Consider the following 23,994-nt stretch of genomic DNA (forward strand, 5'->3'; position numbering starts at 1 on the left):
TGGTAGTTTAATTTGTAGACTATTAGAAATCATCCTTTTCTACTGTCTTATTCTCTATATCCATCTGTTATTCTTAGTACATGTGCATTTTATGATAACCGATCTCCCCAAAGGATTAAACTCTGTATTGGTGAGTGTTAAAGGGTTATAGATTATTTTGGTTGATTTCCTTTGGGAAATATCTGACATGGTGACTGTACAGCCATAATTTAGGTGATAAATTACTAAATCTTACTGTCAACCTTAGCGTAGTCACAATTAGCCTTTATTTTTTAAAAAATTTTTTCATACAGAATATATTGAGCACCTACAGTGCATGATACAAGTGCATTTTATTATTAGTTTTTAAAATTTTATTTTAACTAAGCTCTGCGCGCATTGTGGGGCTTGAACTCATGACCCTGAGATCAAGAGTCGCATGCTCTACTGACTGAGCTAGCCAGGTACCCTTAGCCTTTATTTTTATGTGCCAGAATTTTTTTAATCTAACCTATAATTGTGTTGTTAGGACTTTTTATTTTTCTTTATTTAAGAAATGAAACACACACACACACACACACAAAAGAAATGACACAAATAACAGTAAAGGAAATAAATTCATATAGTTAAACTTCCACTTAGCATACAATATTTTGTTTTTTCATATTCCCTTCCTGCTCTTGTCATAGACTGGAAACATCTATATGTGTTTCATGTGACAGTAAAATCAATATTGAGTGTCTGCTGTTTACATAACACTGTTCTGTGTTTATTGCTATAGAGGATACAGAAGTAAAAGGCATAGTTCCTCCCCTCAATAGGCTAATAGACTATTTGAGGAAAAGACAGAACAGTATACTACAGTGAAAATCAGACAAACATGAAGTCAGTTTGCACTTGAGAAGATGTGATTTAGGGACGCCTGAGTGGCTCAGTTGGTTAAGCCCGTCTGCCTTCTGCTAAGGTCATGATCCCAGGGTCCTAGGGTCAAGTCCGACATTGGCATCGGGCTCCTCGCTCAGCGGGAAGCCTGCTTCTCCCTCTGCCTGCCACTCCCCCTGCTTGTGCTCTTTCTCTCTCTGACAAATAAATTTTTAAAAAACATTGGGGGGAAAATGTGATTAGGGGATCACTTGAGCTGGGAGGGGACAAGACAACAGGCAGTTGTTTAGAAGATGCCCAGAAGGTGAGGTTGGGTGGGTGGAAAGGATGGGAACAAACTGTACAGAGTTCTGAGAGCGAAGCTAAAGAGTTTGGAGTTGATGGGTGTCTGGCTGGCTCAGTCAGTAGAGCATGCAGGGTCATGAGTTTGAGCCCCACACTGGGTATGGAGATTGCTTTAGAAAAAAAGAAAGAGTTTGGAATTGATTGAGTGAGCCTCAACCACTATGAGTTTTTGCACTTTATTTCAGAAAGAAAGTTTCATCAGGCAGCAGTATGCTGGACGGACTAGTAAAGAGAGAATAGCCTGGGATGCTGTTGTTTTTTTTTGGCTCTTCTTTCTTTCTTTCCTAGAATTGCTTAGTCACCGGGTTCTGTCCAATGGTTGCTACCTTCATCCTACAGAAATTCAGTAGTTTATCAGAGAAGACATTTTAGTGGGGAACATTTATTTAAGATTCGTGATTAGAATTCCAGGAAACTGGGGCTCAGCCTGGGTGGCTCAGCCAGTTAAGTTCTGCCTTCAGCTCGGGTCATGGTCCCAGGATCAAGCCCCTCATTGGGCTCCCTGCTCCTTGGGGAGCCTGCTGCTCCCTGTCCCTCTGCCCCTCCCCCACTTACACGCGCATGTGCGCGTGCTCGCTCTCTCTCATAAATAAAATCTTTTAAAAAAGAAAAAGAAGATTCTAGGAAACTGAAAGGTTATATATTTGTTCGGCTAACATGTATTCATTACGCTCTGGGGTGGAGGATCCAGAGGAGCACAGTAGCCAGGCTTTGTGTGTGCATTGTTCTATTGAATCTTCATGACAGTCTGCGAAGTGGATGCCATTATTGTCCCTGTTTTGTACAAAAGGAAACAGAAGCACAGAATGGTAGCATATTTCACTCCATGTCACACTACTAGTTAAGTAGAGGAACCAGAATCAGGGTACGGGTTTCTGGCTGGGGGGCCTAAGCTTTTAACGACTATTCCATTCTGCTTCTCCAGTCCCTTCCCTCCTTTTTTTTAATATGGAATGAGTATTTTCCTCATATTAGGCATTATATTGAAATGTGATTTTCAATGTCTGCATCATATTCCACTTTGTGGATGTATCATTTTCCAGGTTTTAGCTATTCACCTATGGTCGTACTTCTAAATTGTTTATAATTAGTCACTTTGATTAATATCCTTACAATCAGGCTCCTGGCTGGCTCAGTCAGAAGAGCATGCGACTCTTGATCTCTCAGGGTCATGAATTTGAGCCCCACATTGGGTGTAGAGATTACTTAAATAAATAAACTTAAAATAATGTCCTTATAATCTTGATGTTCATGTCTGATTATTTCTGGCCATAAAGTAAAGTGGAGTTACTGGATCACAAGTTGAATATTTTAAAAATTCTTGATTCATATCACCAGTTACCTTGCTGATTTCATGGCACCATTACCAACATTAAGGACTATCCTTTAAAACAGCCATAGCAGTTTAATAGAGATAACATGCTGTCATGTTATTTTAGTTCAGTTTTTTGTTTGATTGAGTGTTAAAGAGGTTCTTTTTTCTTTTCTTTTTTTTTTAATTCATCTGCCTTTTTTCTTTCTTCCTTTTTTTTTTCATTCATCTGCTTTTTTTTGAGTCATTTATTTGTGTCCTTTGCCCAGCTTTTTCTTTTGGTGTTCATCTTTTTCTTATAAATTTTACAATCATATGATAAGGATGTTAGTCCTTTGTCACATATGCTACAAGTACTTTTTTGTTGTTGTTGACCATGTTTTTTTAAATTTTGTTCAGTGTTTTTGTCATAAGAATTTTTTTTTTAAGGTGGTCAAAATTTCAGTTATTTACTCTGGTTTCTCTCTATTATTTCTGTGTCTTAGCACAAAGCCTTCCTCATTCTGAGATCAGAAGGCTATTCACCTATATCGTTTTTCAAGGTAGGGTTTTTTTGTTGTTGTGTTGTATTGTTTTTAATGTCTCCTTATCTCTTACAACAAGAGAATATATTCCAGACGGATTAAAAATATAACATACACACACACGCACGCACTTTTATTTTCCAAATAGTTTAATAGCTTTTTGGTACCTTTTATGGAATAATCCTCTGCTCCCAACTAATTTTTGAAACGACAGCTTTTTATAATCCGGGAGTTGTTTCTGAATTGTCTCTTCTGTTTAAATAGGCTGTTTGCAGGGGTGCCCGGGTGGCTCAGTCGTTAAGCGTCTGCCTTCGGCTCAGGGCGTGATCCCAGAGTCCTGGGATCGAGCCCCGCATTGGCTTCCCTGCTCTCCTGGGAAGCCTGCTTCTTCCTCTCCCACTCCCCCTGCTTGTGTTCCCTGTCTCACTGGCTCTCTCTCTGTCTGTCAAATAAATAAATAAAATCTGGACAGGAAAGGAAAGGGAAAGGGGCTGTTTGCAGTAGTGACAGTTACACTACATTAATTATTGTTTATAATATGTTAATATTTGGAAATAGAAGGTTGCCTTCATTTTTCGGAATTTTATTGCTATCCTCATTGTCTTGTTTATTTTTCAGACATTTTGAAAATTACCTTATATAAAGTAGAGAAAATGAGCTTTGTGATGTTTGGCCGCCGCCGCCTTCTTTTTTTTTTTTTTTTTTAAGATTTTACTTATTTGAGAGCGAGAGCGTGTGCAAGCAGGGGAGCAGCAGACTCCCTGATAAGCAGGGAGCCGGACATGGGGCTCCCAGGGTCCTGGGATGATAACCTGAGCCGAAGGCAGACGCCTAACCAACTAAGCCACTCAGGCACCCCATGTTTGGCCTTTCTGATCATGGATATAGATAGTAGTGTTCCTGTTTAGTGAGGTCTTTCATGATTCTTGGGAGAGTTTTGTAATCTTCAAATAAGTCTGCAGATTTTTAGTTGAGGTTATTTTTATTTTGAAAGGTTTCTTAAGAATGGCATAACTCTCTATATTTCTGTATTTTGTATGTATTAAATATTTATGTATATACAGTTTTAAGTTTATAGCTCATCTTACTCCACAAAGAATTTGAAGAAATGTACAGAAAATAGAAATAAGAAATGATAGGACAGCTGGATGGCTCAGTTGGTTCTTGATTTTGGTTCAGGGTCATGAGATCGAGCTCTGCATCAGGCTCTGTGCTGGGCATGGAGCCTGCTTGGGATTCTGTCTCTCTCTGCCCACCCTCTCCCTCTTTCTCTCTCTTTAAAAAAAAAAAAAAAAGATGCAAAGTCAAAACTCTAGAAAATACAAATTAGAATAGAAAGCTATTATTAGGGGCGCCTGGGTGGCTCAGCCATTGAGCGTCTGCCTTCGGCTCAGGTCATGATCCCAGGATCCTGGGATCGAGCCTTACATCGGGCTCCCTGCTCGGTGGGAAGCCTGCTTCTCTCTCTCACACTCCCCTTGCTTCTGTTCCCTCTCTCGCTGTCTCTCTCTGTCAAATAAATAAATAGGATCTTTGGGGGGGAAAAAAAGAAAACTATTATTACATAGCTTGAGAGGAAAAAACTGATCAAGGTGTGGCCAACTAAAAAAATGGTGACTCACGATCCTGTTACATAGATCTCAACAATGCAAGAAAAAATTCCTTAGTTGAAGAAAAGCTTTTTCAAGCATGTAACTCGAAATTTTCTCCCACGTAGCCTTTAGTGTAAGCCAAGGGCATAATGCCAAAACAAAACTTGGTGAAAGCAGTTCTGTAGGGGATAAGACCATGTGACACAAATATACCCAGCCTTTTTTTCTGATGGTCTGGCATAATTCTGGGATAAAGCCTAGAATAGAATGCTGAATTCCACAGAGAGGTCAAGTCAGATCAGGACAGAAAAAGTCTCCTTTGGATTTACCAGTTAAGGGCCATTGCACACCTTAGAGCGATTCAGTAGAGAATTTGGGGAACAGAAACCAGACTGGTAAACCAAGGCATGGAAGAGAAAAAAAGGAGTGGAGACAGCTAGTCTGAGGTTGACTATGGAAAGAATACAGAAATGGCAGATGCTAAATTGTTGAGTGGATTAAAGGAAGTTTTAAGATGTGAAAGATTTGAGCAACATAGAGCTGGCAGAGAAGAGACTGAGAGGCAAGAGGGAGAGGGCTGATCCAGTAGGCTCCCAAGGATGCGGGCCAGGTTGGTGGCTAGGAACATGGCCGGACCTTAAGGGCCCCTGTTACAGGTTAGGCTTTTGCATCCTCCCACTCGACCAGTAGTCAGCAAGGGCAGATAAGTGCTCAGGTGCTAGTTCTCTTCTTTGCCAGCCCCAACATTTGCAAGTGCCAGGATCACCCTGCCACAGTCTTGAGGGAACCTTCTCTTGCCCTGTCCTAGAAGTTGATGGAATGGTTTTTCAAAAAAATGTTCTTGGGGCGCCTGGCTAGCTCAGTTGTTAAAGCATGCAACTCTTGATCTTGGGGTCATGATCAAGCCCCATTTTGGGGGTAGACCTCGCTTGTTTGCTTGCTTACTAAATAAATACGTACATACATACATACTAAAATTACTGGGTTTGGGTTTTTTTTGTTTGTTTGTTTAAGATTTTATTTATTTAAGAGAGAGTAAGAGCACGAGCAGGGGTGAGGGAGGGGCAGAGGAAAAGGGAGAAGCAGACTCCCCACTGAGCAGGGAGCCTTGCTGGGGTTCCATCCCAGGACCATGAGATCATGACCTGAGCCAAAGGCAGACACTTAACCGAGTCACCCAGGTGCCCCCCAAAATTAGTTTAAAATAAAATTAAAACAAATGTTTCTAATCTTCACTTTGTCACCAGGATGACAGAGAATACAGAAAGGATCTGTTCTTCAGAGGACTAACCTGCTTTCTAAGCACCTTTGGTCAGTGATGGATTAGGGACTACAGTCCAGGTTCCTTTATTACTTCTCAAGTCCCATTGAGTTGAAGGTGATAGCCAAACATCCACGTGGAGAGATGATCTATAGACAGTGAAACTAGGGAATTGCAGATGTGGATTTGAAAGATCTTTGTGGAGACAGCTGATGGAGTGGCTAGCAGATGGAGTGGCTACAGAGAAAAGAACAGAGCCTTAATGTGTTTGGAGACAAAGGAAGAGACCCAGGAAAGACAGAGGGAGAAAAGAGAATACAGGTTTCATACTGTCTACTGCCAGAGAAACTGAGATTGAGGGTGTTTGGAGACAAAGGAAGAGACCCAGGAAAGACAGAGGGAGAAAAGAGAATACAGGTTTCATACTGTCTACTGCCAGAGAAACTGAGATTGAGGGTGAGGGAAGGCCTTTGGGTTAGCTGCTGTGGCTCTTGGTACATGGTACTTGTGGACCAAGCGGGGGGACCATGAAGGCTAAAGAGAGAGTGGAATCCTTTTTAGTAAGGATATGTTCTGAAGATAGGCGAGCAAAGCCATATACAAGTATGTGCAAACTGAATGTATGATGTCATCTCATCTATATAAAAATACGTATCCATAAGGGTAAAAATGCTGAAAAAACAACAAAAGGGCTAGGTGATTATCTCTAGGTATAGGAATTGTGAATAATTTTTTTTAAAGATTTTATTTTTTAAATAATCTCTACACCCAACACGGGGTTTGAACCCACAGCCCCAAGATCACGAGTCCCATGCTCCACTGACTGAGCCAGCCAGGCACCCCATGAATAACTTTTTAAAAAATTATTTCATGTGCTTCATTTTTTAGATTTCTCTAAATAACTAATATATTTTGATAATCGAAAAAAAAATGTGTTCTGAAAGTAAGTGTAAACCCCTTTTTAGTAGCGTTGGTCCACAAAAATGTTTGAAAAATCTAGAAAGCATGGCTGACCAAAGGAGAGAGGCAGAGCATTGGAGGGAGGCATGGGGAGTGTGGGGTTTTTTTTTTTAATTCAGTTTACATTACGTATATTGTTAGTTTCAGAGGTAATTTAGCGATTCATCACTTGCATATAACACCCAGTGCTCATTAATTACATCAAGTACCCTCCACAGTGCCCATCACCCAGTTACCCTCCCCCCCAGCTACCCTCAGCTTGTTTCCTGTAGTTAAGAGTCTCTTTGTGTTCTGTGTGTGTTGTGTGGCTGAGAGAAATTGAGTGGAAGCAGAGCTGAGTCTGTAGAGGAAGAGAAGAAACAGATCATAACTGCTAAAGGGGTGGTACAGCTAGCAGAGCACAGTCCTTAGGGGGTGGCAAGAGAGACCTGGTCCAGCCTATTAGGTTAGTTATTGATTCAGAGGAGAGACTCCTTTCTCAGGGAGGATGTTAGGTAAAGGGATCCTCTGCTTGAGGGGATGCTTTGAGTTTTCTAAGCAGTGTATGGGAGAGTTGGTGCCTTGCTACTTTGTATCTGATTTTTCTCTGTAAAAACTGAAGCTGCTGCTTTAAGTTCCTGAGTAGAGGCTGATGTTCAGGAAACCTATGCCATGTATTTTTTCACAGTGAGAGAATACTCTGTCAGCTCAGCTCCCTGGCAACACAATTGGTTTCAATTTGTACTCCTTGTGCCGTTTCTTTTTCTACCTGACTTATAATTCTAGTGATTTCTTTTAGGTTAGACTTGGTTATTTACAAGCAAGTTATTTACAAGTTATTTATATTTAAAAGTTCTCAAATTCAAGGCGGAGAGGAGATGGATTTTTTGTGCGTTCTTCAAATTGTATGCCTCACAACCGAACAGAGCTCAGAGATTACATGTTTTTCCTCCGCCACTTTTACAATTGAGGATATCTAAATAGCCTGAGACTATGTAGTGATTCTCTGGCAGGGTCAGCATTCGCATTTGTGGCTTATGAATTTTTTGTTCTTTCTGCTTTGGTATTTTTCCCCAGAATGTGGCCAAGGTATATGCGCTTTTTTTTCTGTTCCCAACTCCAGCATTTGGAATTACCCGTCCTTATTGGGGTACTAATTTTGGAACCTTCCTGGCCTGAAAACTTTCTTTTAAAAAATCCGTGAAGAGGGGCACCTGGGCGACTCAGTTGTTAAGCGTCTGCCTCCGGCTCAGGTCATGATCCCAGCGTTCTGGGATTGAGCCCCCGCATCGGGCTCCCTGCTTAGCGGGAGGCCTGCTTCTTCCTCTCCCACTCCCCCTGCTTGTGTTCCCTCTCTCGCTGCCTCTCTCTCTGTCAAATAAATAAATAAAATCTTTAAAAAAAAAATCTGTGAAGAGTAATGGTATAAAGTAGTACTTCTTTAAACCTTAGTGTAGGAAACCACTTGGAGATCTATTAAAATGCAAATTCTGATTCTGTGGGTCCAGAGGAGAGCTTGAAGGGGTGCCTAGCTGGCTCAGTTGGAAGAGTGTGTGACTCTTAATCTAAGGGTTGTGAGTTCAAGCCCTATGTTGGGTGTAGAGATTACGTAAATAAACAAAAAACTTTTTAAAAAAATAGAATTGTTTAAGAAAAAAGAATAGAACCTGAAGTTCTGTGCTTCTAACAAGTTCCATGGTTTTGCCATTGCTGCTGGTCCTTGGATCATGCTTTGAGTAACAAAGGTATAAAGCAGTGCTGTCCAGCATAGCTCCAGCCACATGTGACTGTTGAGAATTTACAGTGTGACTAGTTCACACTGGTTATGGTAGAGTTCTCCAAACCTACCTACTTTTACCTTGAACCATTGTACCTATTCTGTCCTTCAAGTTAGGTAGTAAATCCTTAGGGTGCCTGACTGGCTCAGTCAGAAGAGCATGTGACTCTTGATCTTGGGGTTGTGAGTTCGAGCCCCACGTTGGGTATAGAGATTACTTAAATAAATAAACTTTTAAAAATACATAAGTAAATAAAATGGATAGTAACTCCTTGAATGCAGAACAAGGCCTCACCCATCCCTCTGTAGTCTTTGTACTGCCTTGTAGGTGGTTCTGACTGCCAGCATGGGTAGAGTGTTAAGGTGCCCAGGCAGAGAATTGGAGAAATGTGTCTCTAATAGAAGTAGCAAAATATTTGTGTAAGAGTACAGCAAGAATATAAAACACTTTAATTTTGAAGTAACCTTGTATATACTTAAGTTAAATTATTTTGTGAATTAGATGATTGTTCAGACCCATTTTACTGTTAGGTGTCTGGGTACTTTTGGTACTTACAATGTGACGCAAAAGTGTTTGGGTACTTTTGGTACTCACTATGAATTGGCTTATTTTTTTCCCCTGTTTTTTAAATATGTTCAGTTAGCAGTTGAGTATCTACCAACCTGGGCGTAGTGCTGAGGAGCAAAAATGACTTGTTATACATGGTCCCTGTCCTCAAGGAAGTCATGGTCTCACAGAGGAGAGATACATGAATGTCAGGTTGATGGTATGACACAAGAGGTAGTGTTGTGTGATAGCCACAATCAGGACCATTGAAGTCTGGATCCAAGGTCTGATTCTGGCTCCAAAAAAACAGGGTGAGAAAATACTGTGACAGGAAATTTTCTAAGGTAGAATTTTGCTAAAAATAGCAAGGCCCTCTGCCAGTGTTTTTATTAATAGATACAGGAAATGTAAAGGATGTAAACTAGTTTTGTTCATAATTCTTTAATATCATCAAATATCCAGAACTGGGGGGAAAAAATCCAGAGTTGAATCTAATTGTCTCATGTCCTATTTTTTTTTAATCATTTGTTGGTTTGAATCAGGATCCAAAAAGATCCATATGTTCTGATTGATTGCTGTATTTCTTCATATTTTTTTAAAGATATTATTTATTTATTTGACAGAGAGCACAAGCAGGGGGAGCAGCAGGCAGAGGGAAAGGGAGAAGTGGACTGCCCACTGAGCAAGGAGACTGATGCGGGACTAGATCCCAGGACCGGCTGAGCCATCCAGGCACCCTAGCTGTATTTAAAACTTTAGTTAGTTAGTTACTTACTTACTTACTTACTTACTTGAGAGAGCGTGTGCACATGTGTGCGAGCAGGGGAAGGGGCAAAGGGAGAGAGAGTCTTAAGCAGACTTTCCACTGAGTGCAGAGCCCTATGCCCGGCTTGATCCCAGGACTCTTGAGATCATGACCTGAGCTGAAATCAAGAGCTCAACTGACTGAGCCACCCAGGTGCCCCAGTACTCTATTTCTTACGTCTCTTTGTCTATCAGGGTTTCTCAGCCTCAGCACTATTGACGTTTTCAGACCAATGACTTCGGACTGAACCTGTGCATAGCAGGATATTTAATGACATCTTTGGTCTGCATGTACTAGATGATAGTAGCACACCCACCCCAGTAGTGACAACCAAAAATGTCATAGGCCTTGCCAAATGCCCCCTGGAGGCAAAATCACCCAGGTTGAGAACCATTGATAGGTACATTCTCCCTCTGTCTTTCCCATTTTTTGTCTTGGTGATTTATTTGCAGAAGAAACTGAGTAGTTAATCCTGCAGAGTTTCCTTTACTGTGGATTACACTGATTTCATCCTGGTAGTGTAATTTAACATACTTTCTCACCGGGATATCTGGGTGGCTCTGTTGCTTAAGCGTCTGACTTTGGTTCAAGTCATGATCTTGGGGTTCCTGGAATCAAGCCCCTTATTGGGCTCCTTGCTCAGCAAGGAGTCTGCTTCTTCCTCTGCCCCTCTCTCCTGCTCGTAAGCATGTGCGCGCGCGTGCTCTCTCTCAAATAAATAAGTAATCTTTAAAAAAGAAACATTCTGTCACCAATTTCCTGTTAATTGGTGGTTGGTCTAGAGACTTGATTAGTTTCAGATTTTTTGTTTCGTTTAACAAGACTGCTTCATAGGTGGTAGTTTGTTCTTCCATCAGGAGGCACATAATATGTTTCTGAATATCAACAACCATTGATTTCCTGATTCATTTTTCAAGGGTCATTTTGTTTTAAAATGTATGTATTTTCATTTAGACAAGCTTTATTTTAAATAACAACCTGAGGAATGAATGAATAACAATCTGTGTTCTCCCTTAATAAAGGAAGGGGAAATGGAAGGTGAGGCGGTTGAAGCCATTGTGGAAGAGTCTGAAACTTTCATTAAAGGAAAGGAAAGAAAGACTTACCAGAGACGCCGGGAAGGGGGCCAGGAAGAGGATACTTGTCACCTGCCCCAGAACCAGACTGATGGGGGTGAGGTGGTCCAGGATGTCAATAGCAGTGTACAGATGGTAATGATGGAACAGCTGGATCCCACCCTTCTTCAGATGAAGACTGAAGTAATGGAGGGTACAGTCGCTCCAGAAACAGAGGCTGCTGTGGACGATACCCAGATCATAACCTTGCAGGTTGTAAATATGGAGGAACAACCCATAAACATAGGAGAGCTTCAGCTTGTCCAAGTACCCGTTCCCGTGACTGTACCTGTTGCCACCACTTCAGTAGAAGAACTTCAGGGGGCTTATGAAAATGAAGTGTCTAAAGAGGGCCTTGCAGAAAGCGAACCCATGATATGTCACACCTTACCTTTGCCTGAAGGGTTTCAAGTGGTGAAAGTGGGGGCCAATGGAGAGGTGGAGACGCTAGAGCAAGGGGAACTTCCACCTCAAGAAGATCCTAGTTGGCAAAAAGACCCAGATTATCAGCCGCCAGCCAAAAAAACAAAGAAAACCAAAAAGAGCAAACTGCGTTACACAGAGGAGGGCAAAGATGTGGATGTGTCTGTCTACGATTTTGAGGAAGAGCAGCAGGAGGGTCTGCTGTCGGAGGTTAATGCAGAGAAAGTGGTTGGTAACATGAAGCCTCCAAAACCAACAAAAATTAAAAAGAAAGGTAAAATGAGTTTACTCATTATACTCATAAAATCATTTTGGGATAAAGCAAATAACACAGGGTGTATGCAAATTATTTTAGAGTAAATGGATTTTTTTTTTTTTTTTTAAAGATCATGAGCTGGGTACCAGTCTTTTTAGCCAGTCTAAATGTTTTTCCAAATTCAGTATTTTTTAAGTCCTGAAGACAAAGAAGTAAATCTGTTAGTGGCATGAAATAATGACGATTTAATAGGACTTAGATTGGGTTTAGTTTAAAAAGGCTAATGAAATTTATTTGTAGAAATTTATCGTTAGGATTAAAGTTAACATTTTGAAACCTTGCAAGAAGTAAGTGTTTTGTTTTGCATATAGGTGTAAAGAAGACATTCCAGTGTGAGCTTTGCAGTTACACATGTCCACGGCGTTCAAATTTGGATCGTCACATGAAAAGTCACACTGATGAGAGACCACACAAGTGCCATCTCTGTGGCAGGGCATTCAGAACAGTCACCCTCCTGAGGAATCACCTTAACACACACACAGGTGCTGGATATGAATGTTGGGGGCTACATCATAGCGAAGGTTAAAACTTGGGTTTTAAGTATCGTGCAAGCTGATTCTGATGGGAAGTTAAAGAAGAATGATTTTTGTTCTTTCTTATGCTGTAATCCTGATTTATTATAAGCAGTTGAATTTATAGGCAAGTGTAAAGAAAATTTAGTGGAAAATAATCCAAGCTGTGTAAGGATGGTGATCCAGAAAAAGATTATCTATGGCAGTTGACCTGTAGTTATTTCCTGAAGGACATCACCATTGCAATGCTAAGGTTTTAACATCAGTGACAAAAAATGACCCCCAGAATTCCCGGGCAACAATTGCCAGGCACTAGAAGGATGAACATTCGAAATAGCAGCGCAGTTCTACCTTTGTAAAAAACCATGGTTTCTGGTTGTTCACTTCAACAAAAGTAAGTAATTCATAATCTCAGAATGGAAGATTTAAGGCATTATTCTAGCAGTTCAGACACTTATTCATTTGTGCTCCATGCATACTTTAATTTTTTTTTTAAGATTTTATTTATTAGTTTGACACAGAGAAAGAGCGCACAGGCAGGGGAAGTGGCAGGCAGGGAGAGGGAGAAGCAGGCTCCCCATTGAGCAGGGAGCCTGACATGGGGGTTGATCCCAGCACCCTGGGGTCATGACCTGAGCCGAAGGCAGACGCTTAACTGACTGAGCCACCCAGGGGTCCCCACACTTTAGTATTCTATGTTAGCGTCATGTTGGCTATGGTTAGGTCCCAGGAGTCACAGAAGTAGAGGGACTGAGCTGGAGCTCTCTTTAGGCTCTCTTCTGGGCTCTTTGCTCGTTCAGTATTGGCACTTGGCTATTAGTGCTAATAGAAACTTCTCTCACACAGTTCTTCTTGCAGAGTAGGTTTCCTCTATCCTGATTCTCCACTTAACGCGGCTCTTGTTTTTGATTTGGTGTGCTGGTAGTCTGCTGAGCATGACCAAGTTGAGTTGGGCCTGTAGACAATATGTTGTGCGTTAATATATTCTTTGCTAATATGATCTGGTCACTTTTCATTATTTCACTGCTTCCTACTCAAGACACTTGATAATATATTTTCTTTGGTAGTTTGAAGACACTGTGAAAGGGCATATGACTAGATAAAAACATTTGGCCACATAATAGGACTTCGTAAAATGGGAGTGCTCGACGTGGGCACTGTGTGTCATGGTCTAGTCGTCAGCTTTGAAAATAAGAGTGTGGTCTGTCTAGTAGCTCAGAGCTAATTTGGCAGGACTAATTCATACTAATCAAACCCTCGAGGGTCAGATGTGATCAGAAAATCGGCTTATAGGGGCGCCTGGGTGGCACAGCGGTTGGGCATCTGCCTTCGGCTCAGGGCATGATCCTGGCATTCTGGGATCGAGCCCCACATCAGGCTCCTCCGCCATGAGCCTGCTTCTTCCTCTCCCACTCCCCCTGCTTGTGTTCCCTCTCTCGCTGGCTGTCTCTGTCTCTGTCGAATAAATAAATAAAATCTTTAAAAAAAAGAAAAAAAGAAAAATAGAAAATCGGTTTATAGTGAGGAATACACCTTGCATTTTCTGGATGCAGTTGTATTGCATTCTGTGGGACACCCTTGCCTGTGTCAAGAAGATGAAGCAGTTGAGGGTGACTTGGTAAGGATGGACCCTGAGCAGAGGGACATAAGCAATCATGTGGTGCAACCCAATGAAAGTCTCTGTTGCACAGCAATGTCTGCTTCTTTCCTAATTCCCATGCTTATGTCTACCAGTAGCAGGCCTCTTTCTGTCCCCTAGATAATACTAGGTAAACATTAGAAATTCTTAGTTTTCAGTTCAGTTTATCCTAATGGAAATGGATCTTACTTTCCTTCTTGTTAATTGTTGTTTTACTTGCCTATCTGTGCTGCCAGGCTCTTTTTCATAGACAAGAATTCTGTCCTTCACTCCTACATTCCCAGTGATAATAAAGAAGCAAACTGAGCAAATGAACATTCCTTGAAATTTCTTAGTTACTATCATACTTTAATCACACTTTCCTCATGAGGGTTCTCTCAGTCTCAGAATCATTTCTGCAGATGGCTAGTCCCATACTTTACATTGCGACACTTTCTAATTCCGTTCTCAGAGGTAGCCTTCCTTTGATTTTGGTGTTCGGGGTTACTTTATTGTCATCCCTTACCTGCAGTGCACAATTACAGATGGTCCCTAGTTTTTGAGTAGTGGTCTGTGAAAACAGCACTGTGTTCTGCTGTCAGTTTATCTCTTTATTGTCGTCATTACCTGGGCATATGTCCAATGCTGTATTTAGAATGTAAAGTGACTAGAGAAGATCCACTAATGTAATCAGTCATTTATGCTACAGGGCTGCTATGTGAGGACATACTAAAAACAGTAAGATTCCTTCAGTAAAAGGGAAAAAGAAAAAAAAAAGAGTATTAGTTTGGAAAAATGTTTAAATATTCCATGAATTGACATTCAGATCACAGAATATTAGACATGGGTGTTTGAAAGTGATCTGTTTAGGGGCGCCTGGGTAGCTCAGTCGTTAAGCGTCTGCCTTCAGCTCAGGGCATGATCCCACAGTCCTCGGATCAAGCCCCATATTGGGCTTCTCCACTGGGAGCCTGCTTCTTCCTCTCCCACTCCCCCTGCTTGTGTTCTTTCTCTCACTGACTGTCTCTCTGTCAAATAAATAAAATCTTTAAAAGAAGAAAGGAAAGGAAAAAAGAAAAGAAAGAAATCTGTTTAGGGGCGCCTGGCTGGCTCAGTTGGTAGAGGATGCGACTCTCGATCTCAGAGTTGTTGAGTTCAAGCCCCACGTTGGATGTAGAGATTACTTCTTTTAAAAAGGTCATCTTTTGGGGCACCTGGGTGGCTCAGTTGATTAAGTGTCTACACTCTTGATTTTGGTCAAGGTCATGATCTCAAAGGTGTGTTATCAAGCCTCAAGTTGAGCTCTGTGCTCAGCAGGGGAGTCTGCTTGTCCCTCTCCCCCTGCTCCTCCCCTGCTTGCACTCTCCTCCTCCTCACCTCCCCCAAATAAATAAATAGATAAAATCTTTTTTGAAAAAAGGGTCATCTGTTTAAATCACATAAAAGGCAGTACTACTTTGTAAAGCCTTTGATAAATTTCTGGAATTATCAAAATAACTTTATATGTAAAACAAGCTATTACATTTGGTTTTGGGTTTTTTTTTTTTTCTTTAGAAAAAAGTATCAGAATATGGACAGAATGTCCCTATATGTACAGTCATAATACAGTAAGATTTGATGTGCAAAAGAATCTTGGATCAAATAACTTTTTTTTAAATGTTTTTAACATTTAGTTCTTTATTTATCTCAAATTTATTTTCATGTATGCCGAACTATTTTTATTTTCCAGTCTCCTTTATCTTCTTTTACATTCCTACTGCAATCTATTTTTTAATATCTTTGGGTCAGATAACTATTAATTCGGTTGACCTCTACTTGACAAAATAATGAAGTTTAAGAGTTTTTTTTTGTTTTTGTTTTAAGATTTATTTGTTTGAGAGACAGTGTGCACACATCAGGAGGCAGGGTAGGGGCAGAGGGAGAAAATCTCAAGCAGGCTCCCCAGTAAGTGGGACTCCATCTCATGACTCTGAGATCATGACTAAAACCGAAATCAAGAGTCAGACGCTAATCTGCTGAACCACCCAGGTGCCCCAAGGTGTTCTATATTTTTTTAATCAAGGGGCGCCTGGGTGGCTCAGTCGTTAAGCACCTGCCTTCGGCTCAGGGCGTGATCCTGGCGTTCTGGGATCGAGCCCCACATCAGGCTTCTCCGCTGGGAGCCTGCTTCTTCCTCTCCTGCTTGTGTTCCCTCTCACTGGCTCTCTCTCTCTCTGTCAAATGAATAAATAAATAAAATCTAAAAAAAAAAAAAAAAAAGGTTGAAATAGGGGCACCTGGGTGGCTCGGTTAAGCATCTGCCTTGGGCTTAGGTCATGATCCCAGGATCCTAGGATTGAGCTCCCCGTTAGGCTCCCTGCTAAGCAGGGGAGTCTTACTTCTCCCTCTCCCTCTGCCCCTCCCCCTGCTCACACGTTCTCTCTCTCTCTCTGTGTCTCAAAATCTTTAAAAATAAAAACAACAACAAAAAAAGAGTTGAAACAGACTTTTGATCATAGTGATCAAAATTCATAAACTAGGGATAAAAAGGATTTTGCATTTTGGCTGGCTGATGAACTCACAAGTATAGGTAGTGTGCACCATGAGGGGCAAGTCTTTCGATATCACCACAAGGATCTCTGGCCAATTGAGTGGAGTTTAATAGTAATTCTTGCTACGAGTATTTAAAAAAAAAAAAAAAGGATTTTTGTATTCAAAAGCAGCACTCGGATGAGTAATTAAGAGAAATTAACTATTTGGCATGTGTTTTCCAATATCCTGGGGTTAGCGTTAGAAAGTCAACCAGGCCCCCCTATTGCAAGGTTAAGATGACCAGAGTTCAGCCTCATGCTGCAGTTCTTGTCAGATGTTGAACTGTCATTAACTGTGCCCTTGATCTTGTCTTCCTGTTATAACCTCCTTTCTCTAGGTACTCGTCCTCACAAGTGCCCAGACTGTGACATGGCCTTTGTGACTAGTGGAGAATTGGTGCGGCATCGTCGTTATAAACACACCCATGAGAAGCCATTTAAGTGTTCCATGTGCGATTACGCCAGTGTTGAAGTGAGTGTTCAACGACTTGTTGGTTCCTCTCTTAAGACCATGATTCCAGTATAAGGATAAAAACTACCCCAACTGAAGATGAGAGAAAATCTTACGAGATTAGTAACACCCCCGCTCCCCTTCCCTGCCACCAAAAATACTAAAACTGTAATGAACGTGAAAGATTTACCATTTTAAAAAAAAGCACTAGAACTGCATGTTATTATAGGTAAGTTCTATGAAACATGAAAGAAACAAATAACTATACCTGGAGCATTTAAAAATGGAAAATTTGGGGGCACCTGGGTGGCTCAGTCAGTTAGGTGTCCAACCCTTGATCTCAGCTCAGGTTCTCAATCTCATGGTTGTGAGTTCAGGCCCAGTGTTGGAGCCTACTTGAAAAAAAAAAAAAGAAAAGAAAATGTTATCTTCTTTGCTATTTGAGGCTACACTGTTATCAAAGCTGGGTAAGAACGCTACCAAAAAGAAAAGTGTATCTTATTCTTACAGAAAACTAAAATTAAAATTGTTCACCAAATTTAGTAATATACTTGAAAATAAATGATTACTAAATAGAATATATCTAAAATGCAAGGAGAGTTGAGCATTAAGAAATTACTGGTGTGGGGGCGCATCGGTGGCATAGCGGTTAAGCGTCTGCCTTCGGCTCAGGGCGTGATCCCGGCATTATGGGATCGAGCCCCACATCAGGCTCCTCCGCTATGAGCCTGCTTCTTCCTCTCTCACTCCCCCTGCTTGTGATCCCTCTCTCGCTGGCTGTCTCTATCTCTGTCGAATAAATAAAAACAAAATCTTTAAAAAAAAAAAAAAAAAAGAAATTACTGGTGTGGGGGTGCCTGGGTGGCGCAGTTGTTAAGCGTCTGCCTTCCGCTCAGGGTGTGATCCCAGCGTTCTGAGATCGAGCCCCACATCAGGCTCTTCCGCTGGGAGCCTGCTTCTTCCTCTCCCACTCCCCCTCCTTGTGTTCCCTCTCTCGCTGGCTGTCTCTGTCTGTCAAATAAATAAATAAAATCTTTTAAAAAAAAAAAAAGAAAGAAAAGAAATTACTGGTGTGTGCTACATTGAGAGGTTAAAGAAAAGCCATGTGATCTTTTTTGAAAGTTACTCTGAAAAACTGTAAGATTCGATATTCATTACTGTTTAAAATCCTAGCAAGTTAAGAGTAGAAGAAAATGGCTTTGCTATAAAGAATGTATACCGGAAACCCATAGTCAATCCATCCCAGTTAACTGAAACATTGGGAGTATTCCCATTAAAATTTGGAACAGGACAGGGGTGCCTAGCTGGCTCATTCGGAAGAGCATCCAACTCTTGATCTCAGGGTCCTGAGCCCTCGAGCCCCATGTTGCGTGTAGAGATTACTTAAAAATAAATAAATAATAAAAATTTGGAACAAGACATCTGTTCTTATTACTGTTTCAGCGTTGTCACTGTATTGGAAATCCCAGCTAAATGAGAAATGAATTGTAAATGGTAAAACAAAACTTATTTATTGCAGGTATACTTGCTTACAGCAAAAAATCCAAGAGTATCAGCTGAAAAAAAACCTAGAGCAGTAGAGTCCATTTGGGTCGCCATATACAAGACACAGAAGCCAGTAACTTACCTTATCAATAGATAGCAGGAAACAGGCTCACATTCTAATAGCAATAAAATTATTTAGGGCTAAACTGAACAACAAAATCTGATACCTATGTATCTGGAAGGAAATTGATCTATAGATAAGCATGGATTACTTCAACTATTATAGAAAATTTCAAATCTATACAAAAGCAGAAAACATAGAAATAGACAGAATAATACACCCCCGTGAATCTGGCACCCAGCTTACATTGTTATTAATAACCAATCTTGAGGCATCTATGCCCCTCCATTTATTTTCCCTCTTTGGATTATAAGGATTTGAGAAACAAAGGTTACAAATAAGGAGGAAGAAGTATTATATTTTAGACTTTTTCTGTATTCTGAACTACCCACAGCATTCACATTACAGTCAATGTGCTTTCATGTTTCAGGTCAGCAAATTAAAACGTCATATTCGCTCTCATACTGGGGAGCGTCCGTTCCAGTGCAGCTTGTGCAGTTACGCCAGCAGGGACACATACAAGCTGAAAAGGCACATGAGAACTCATTCAGGTAGGACCTCTTCCCTCGTATTAATGAGCTGCTTTTCAGTGGATCCCATGGGACCTTATAAACTACCTCACACACCCCTCTTGCTTACCAGAATGGGAGCTGGGATAGAAGTAATGGAATTGACAAATGCTTCTCTGGCATGTCTTCTGAATTCATTGTTCTGAATATATATTGGAGAAGGGAAAATTTCACTGTTAGAAGAAGTCTGAATAGATTACCTAACCCAGCTCATTCGGTTTTCCCCATACTGACATTTTCTAAAAAAGAAAAATTTGTAGGGACACCTGGCTGGCTCAGTCAGTAGAGTGTGCAGTTCTTGATTTCATGGTCATGAGTTCGAGCCCAGTGTTGGGTGTAAAGATATCTTAAAAAGGAAAACTTGTTCATCTCCTGTCCCCCAAAGATCCACTGTGGTGGAGCCGGCAAAGCAGGTTAGGACTTGATTGCCATCTCTTAAGAACGGATGTGAGCCACACAGCAGGCCTGAGGCTTGGGCTAGCTGGGTAACACCTGAGGATTCCCGGTAGCTTAGCTTTTCTGCCACCTGACTACAGCTGAATTACCACCTGAATTACCCTCCAATTAAATGATGGTGCTCATTTCATCTAATTTGTTCATTCTGTATTTCCTTTTAAGGGGAAAAACCTTATGAATGTTACATTTGTCATGCTCGGTTTACCCAAAGTGGTACCATGAAGATGCACATTTTACAGAAGCACACAGAAAATGTGGCCAAGTTTCACTGTCCCCACTGTGACACTGTCATAGCCCGAAAAAGTGATTTGGGTAAGTAAATTAGCTAGTTGCAAATGAAAAAAAAATATTTTTGAGGATTTGTGAAAATAGGAAGATCATATATAACTTCCTTTTCTGAATTATATAAGTTTTATATAGGCGAATGGCCTGCCGCAGTAACTGCCATCGCTTAGCAACTGTTTTTATCTTCTTTCTGTCTCTGCAGTAAAGCCACAGATTCTTTACTGAATATAGCTCATTTTATGCATTAACAGGAGCTGTAGTGAGAGGAAATAGTAAACCTTTAATTAGTAGCCCTCACTGGTAATGTTCAGATCTCCAAATAGGGAAGCGTCATGGTACGATTCAAACTAAGATCTCTCCATTTCAGTTTTTCTCAGAATATAAGTACTTTCTGTAAGTAATCAGACTATTGTATTGGTTGGATGATAACTGTATTTCTGTGCATAATTAAACTACAGCTTATACAGAGGCAGAACTTATCAGTAGAAATTGTAGTTGGGCCCGTAAAGGTATGGTCACCTGGATTGTTTTTCCTGTTTAAAAGAGATAAAAATACTACTCCAGTCTGTTCTCTCTCCGAAGTGTGTTGCTCCTTGAATATTATTATTTTCCCCCTCAAATATTATGCTTATAAACATTTGTATGTTTAGGTAAATTATTGTACTTTACAAAACATCTTTTATTACTTTGTTTTTAACCCATTTGATAGTCAGCAACCACATGAAGTCACCAAGGCATATGTATTTTAGCTGAGTAAAGTTACGCAATTTAGCTGGTGTCTTAAAACATTGTTATATTAATATGACCATATTGAGCAAAATGCAGGCTAGCATACATTTTTTTAAGCTTTAAGCGTTTTTATTTATTTATTTATTTATTTATTTATTTATTTTAACATCTAATAGACATTTTTAGGATGAAACCATGAGTTTGAAGCAGAGGACTTTGGGCTCCACATAAGACCCTTGGGTCACTTGTTATCCTGCTGTTAAGAGGACTTAGTTAGATTTAAGAAGCACTGTCCTCTGATAAATGAATTTTACTGTTCTTATTGTACAGAAACCTAAAATCTGAATTAATAATACCTCTTGGCAGTGTCTGTGAGCTATTAGGCCACTGTTTGGATTATTTAAATTTTTAAAACTACTCACTTTTATGATGCAAATATGTATCTTGGATGTTCTGTACTTGTATGGTACCCTTTAGGCCCTACATAATGAGGAACTTAATTGCTTAGGAGCTGTCAGATAATAGTTATCTCCCAAAACCAATCCCAAAGAAGTTTGTGTTCCCTCTTCAAAGCATGCCTGATTTCACACTAATATGCTGTAATTAAAATTTATCACTTTGTAACACAGGAAAACATGGGCTTTGGAGACTGACCTGCTAGAGTCAAGATTCATCTCCAAATACTACTTTAAGCCTTTTTTCTTTTCCACCACCTGATTTTTAGGAAGAATAACTACTTTACACAGTTGTTGTTATACGTATTTAATAAGAACACATGAAAGAAAGTCTTTCACTGTTAGGTCTCTGTCACAGGACCAGGAGAAGTTGAAGCCTTTTAAAAATTATTTGAAAATAATGTATGCATGTATGGAAAGGCTTTCATGTAATGAACACGGGTAGAGAGTAAAAAGGAAAAGCCTTCCCTCATTTCTGTTCCCCAGAATTAAATTAATTAAATTCTTCTTTAAGTCTGGTGTAATATGACTTTGAGGGAAGCAGATTGGTAGCACCTTAAATTCATGATCCCGAATGCAGCCGAGCTTTCATTGTTTCTGGGCAGTCCAGCTGTTTGTCCTTGTCAGGTATGCTCCCATTTTCCTCAGTGAGTTCAATCATTCATTCCACGAATGTTTAGGCACCTACTATGTGGGAGGCACATGAAACAATTCAGAGTTGGGTGAATCATTTGCGCTTAAACCTCTGATCTTTCCTCCCCTTTTTCCTCCGGCTCCTTGGTCTCAATAAGTGACCTCTTTCCCTACTTCATAAGAAAAGTAAAGGCAACAGATTGAAACTCCCAAATTTCAATTATCAAACCTACAAACCTATCTGCATTCATCTTCTCTTTGCCCATTTGCTACGAGAGAGATGACATCACTCTTCTTATTTGTGGTCTGTCCCTTTGTCTTTGTCTTGATCCTACTCTTGTCTTCTCTGTAGCTTTTTATATCGTCGTATGCTGCTTCCTTACCCTTTGTTTCCTAGGTCTTTCCCCTCAACCCTAAACATGCATACATTTCTCCTATCTTAAAAAAGAAAAAGTCTTCCCTGTCTAGGTTTGACTTTTTTTTAGTCTCTAATTTTTCCTGTTAAAACATAATTTGGAAACTTGAAAAAATTTTTGTACATGGAAACTTCCATTCCTAGTTTTTCATTTATTTTTTGTGTTAAGAACACTTAAAATAAGATCTAACTTCTTAGCAAGTTTTTAATATGTAATACAGTATTATAAACTATGGGAGTTGGGGCGCCTAACTTGCTCAGTCCATAGAACGTGCGATGCTTGATCTCGGGGTTGTGAGTTTGAGCCCCACATTGGGTGTAGAGATTATTTCAAAATAAATAAACTATGGGAATTACGCTGCACAGTAGGTCTCTAGGACTTACTCATCTTTGGCTCGTTTATTTATTTATTTGTTTTTATGTTACTTGGGTGTTTGACTCCTCTCTCCTTCCCTGCCAACCCTCATAAAGAGTTCTTTCCCTCAGTCTTCCTTCCTCAGTTTTTGATTGCCCTCCCAGCTTAGCTTACACCCCATTCTGTGAAGCGACTCTTCCTAATAAGATCACTAAACACCACAGTGCTTAATGTGGGGAGCATTCCACTTACCATCTTTCTTGACCTCTTAGGAGTGTTCTTCATAGTGGACCGTGCCATCCTCCTTAAAGCACTTTCTTCCCTTGGTTTCCGTGGCACTATAGCCTGTTGGCTTCCTTCTCTGACTCTTCTTTCTCAGCCTTCTCTTGTTTTAACCCTTTTTCCTCCCATTGGCATTACCTGTTAGCTTTCTTAAAATGTGATCGGGGTACTCTTCTTTTTGCCTCAGAGTTTTCTTGAACCCCATGGTCTTATTCAAATCCCAGCAGCTCCAGTTGCTGCTCTCAGTCTTCCCTTGGAGCCACGCTTACCTAGCCTTTGCCGTCCCTCGTTTCATGTCATTGGCATTTCAAATTTAACATATTCAAAACTGAAGTTCTAAAACCCCCTGCTCCCTTTCCCCAAAAACAAAGGGCTTTAGCCCTTTTCCACTGTTCCTTGTCTCAGCAGATGGCCCCAGCCGCCTACTCAGTTTTCAGAGCTAGAAACCTGGAGGTCGTCTCTGCCACCCACCTTCTTTCTTGTTCTGTATTCAGTGAATAAATCCTGTTGATGCTACTTTCTGGGTCTCTCATCAGCTCTCCCCACTGCTTCCAAGCCGCTGTCCCCTCTCACCTGTCCTGTTTCCATATCTTAACCAGTCTCCTCACTTCGCTGTTTGCCTTTTAATTTACTTTCAGGACAGCAGCCAGAGTAATCATTTTAAGAAGCAGAGAAGAACGTATTATTAACTTACTGAAATGCTTGCTTGTTGTTTTTGCAAGTTAGACTGGGCTTTGTGTTCTGCTTTCAGGTGTCCACTTGCGAAAGCAGCATTCCTACATTGAGCAAGGCAAGAAATGTCGATACTGCGATGCTGTGTTTCATGAGCGCTATGCCCTCATCCAGCATCAGAAGTCGCACAAGAACGAGAAGCGCTTTAAGTGTGACCAGTGTGATTACGCTTGCAGACAGGTAGAGACCTTCATAGTTGGAAAGCAGTTGGTTCCCCATCAGTGTCAGGTTTTATTAGAGGGTTTTTAGATTCCTTATATGGTAACTGTTTGTAAGGATGTATTTTCAAACTGATTGATGAGGAATATCACCAAAGGTCTCGCTCCTTGATTTTGTCACCTCAGTCTCCAGCTGATGTTTTATTCAGTCACAGCGAACCTCCCCCTCAGGCAGACTACTGGCTGCTTTCTCAGAACTGGGGGAATTAAGTCCAGGACCTGAGAGAAGGGAAGAATATGGTCCTGGGGCTGAGCGGTGATGAGAACAAGCAGCCCAGCGAGAGGGAGCAT

General features: G+C 40.7%; 1 protein-coding gene across 3 annotated transcripts in view; it reads left to right on the plus strand.

Moving 5' to 3' along the window:
• The window catches only part of CTCF (CCCTC-binding factor), a 46,611-nt gene that overhangs the window by 14,858 nt on the left and 7,759 nt on the right, over positions 1-23,994 (plus strand). For all 3 annotated transcript variants that reach the window (XM_040633458.1, XM_040633460.1, XM_040633459.1), the window contains 6 exons: positions 10,986-11,775; positions 12,129-12,299; positions 16,856-16,989; positions 19,005-19,125; positions 19,762-19,911; positions 23,505-23,665. In XM_040633458.1, the coding sequence (XP_040489392.1) occupies positions 10,995-11,775; positions 12,129-12,299; positions 16,856-16,989; positions 19,005-19,125; positions 19,762-19,911; positions 23,505-23,665 (1,518 nt within the window). In that variant the 5' untranslated portion in view covers positions 10,986-10,994. The remainder of the gene's footprint in view (positions 1-10,985; positions 11,776-12,128; positions 12,300-16,855; positions 16,990-19,004; positions 19,126-19,761; positions 19,912-23,504; positions 23,666-23,994) is intronic.

Source organism: Ursus maritimus, unplaced genomic scaffold (genome assembly GCF_017311325.1).
Source record: "Ursus maritimus isolate PB19 unplaced genomic scaffold, ASM1731132v1 scaffold_19, whole genome shotgun sequence".
NCBI classification, from domain to species: domain Eukaryota; kingdom Metazoa; phylum Chordata; class Mammalia; order Carnivora; family Ursidae; genus Ursus; species Ursus maritimus.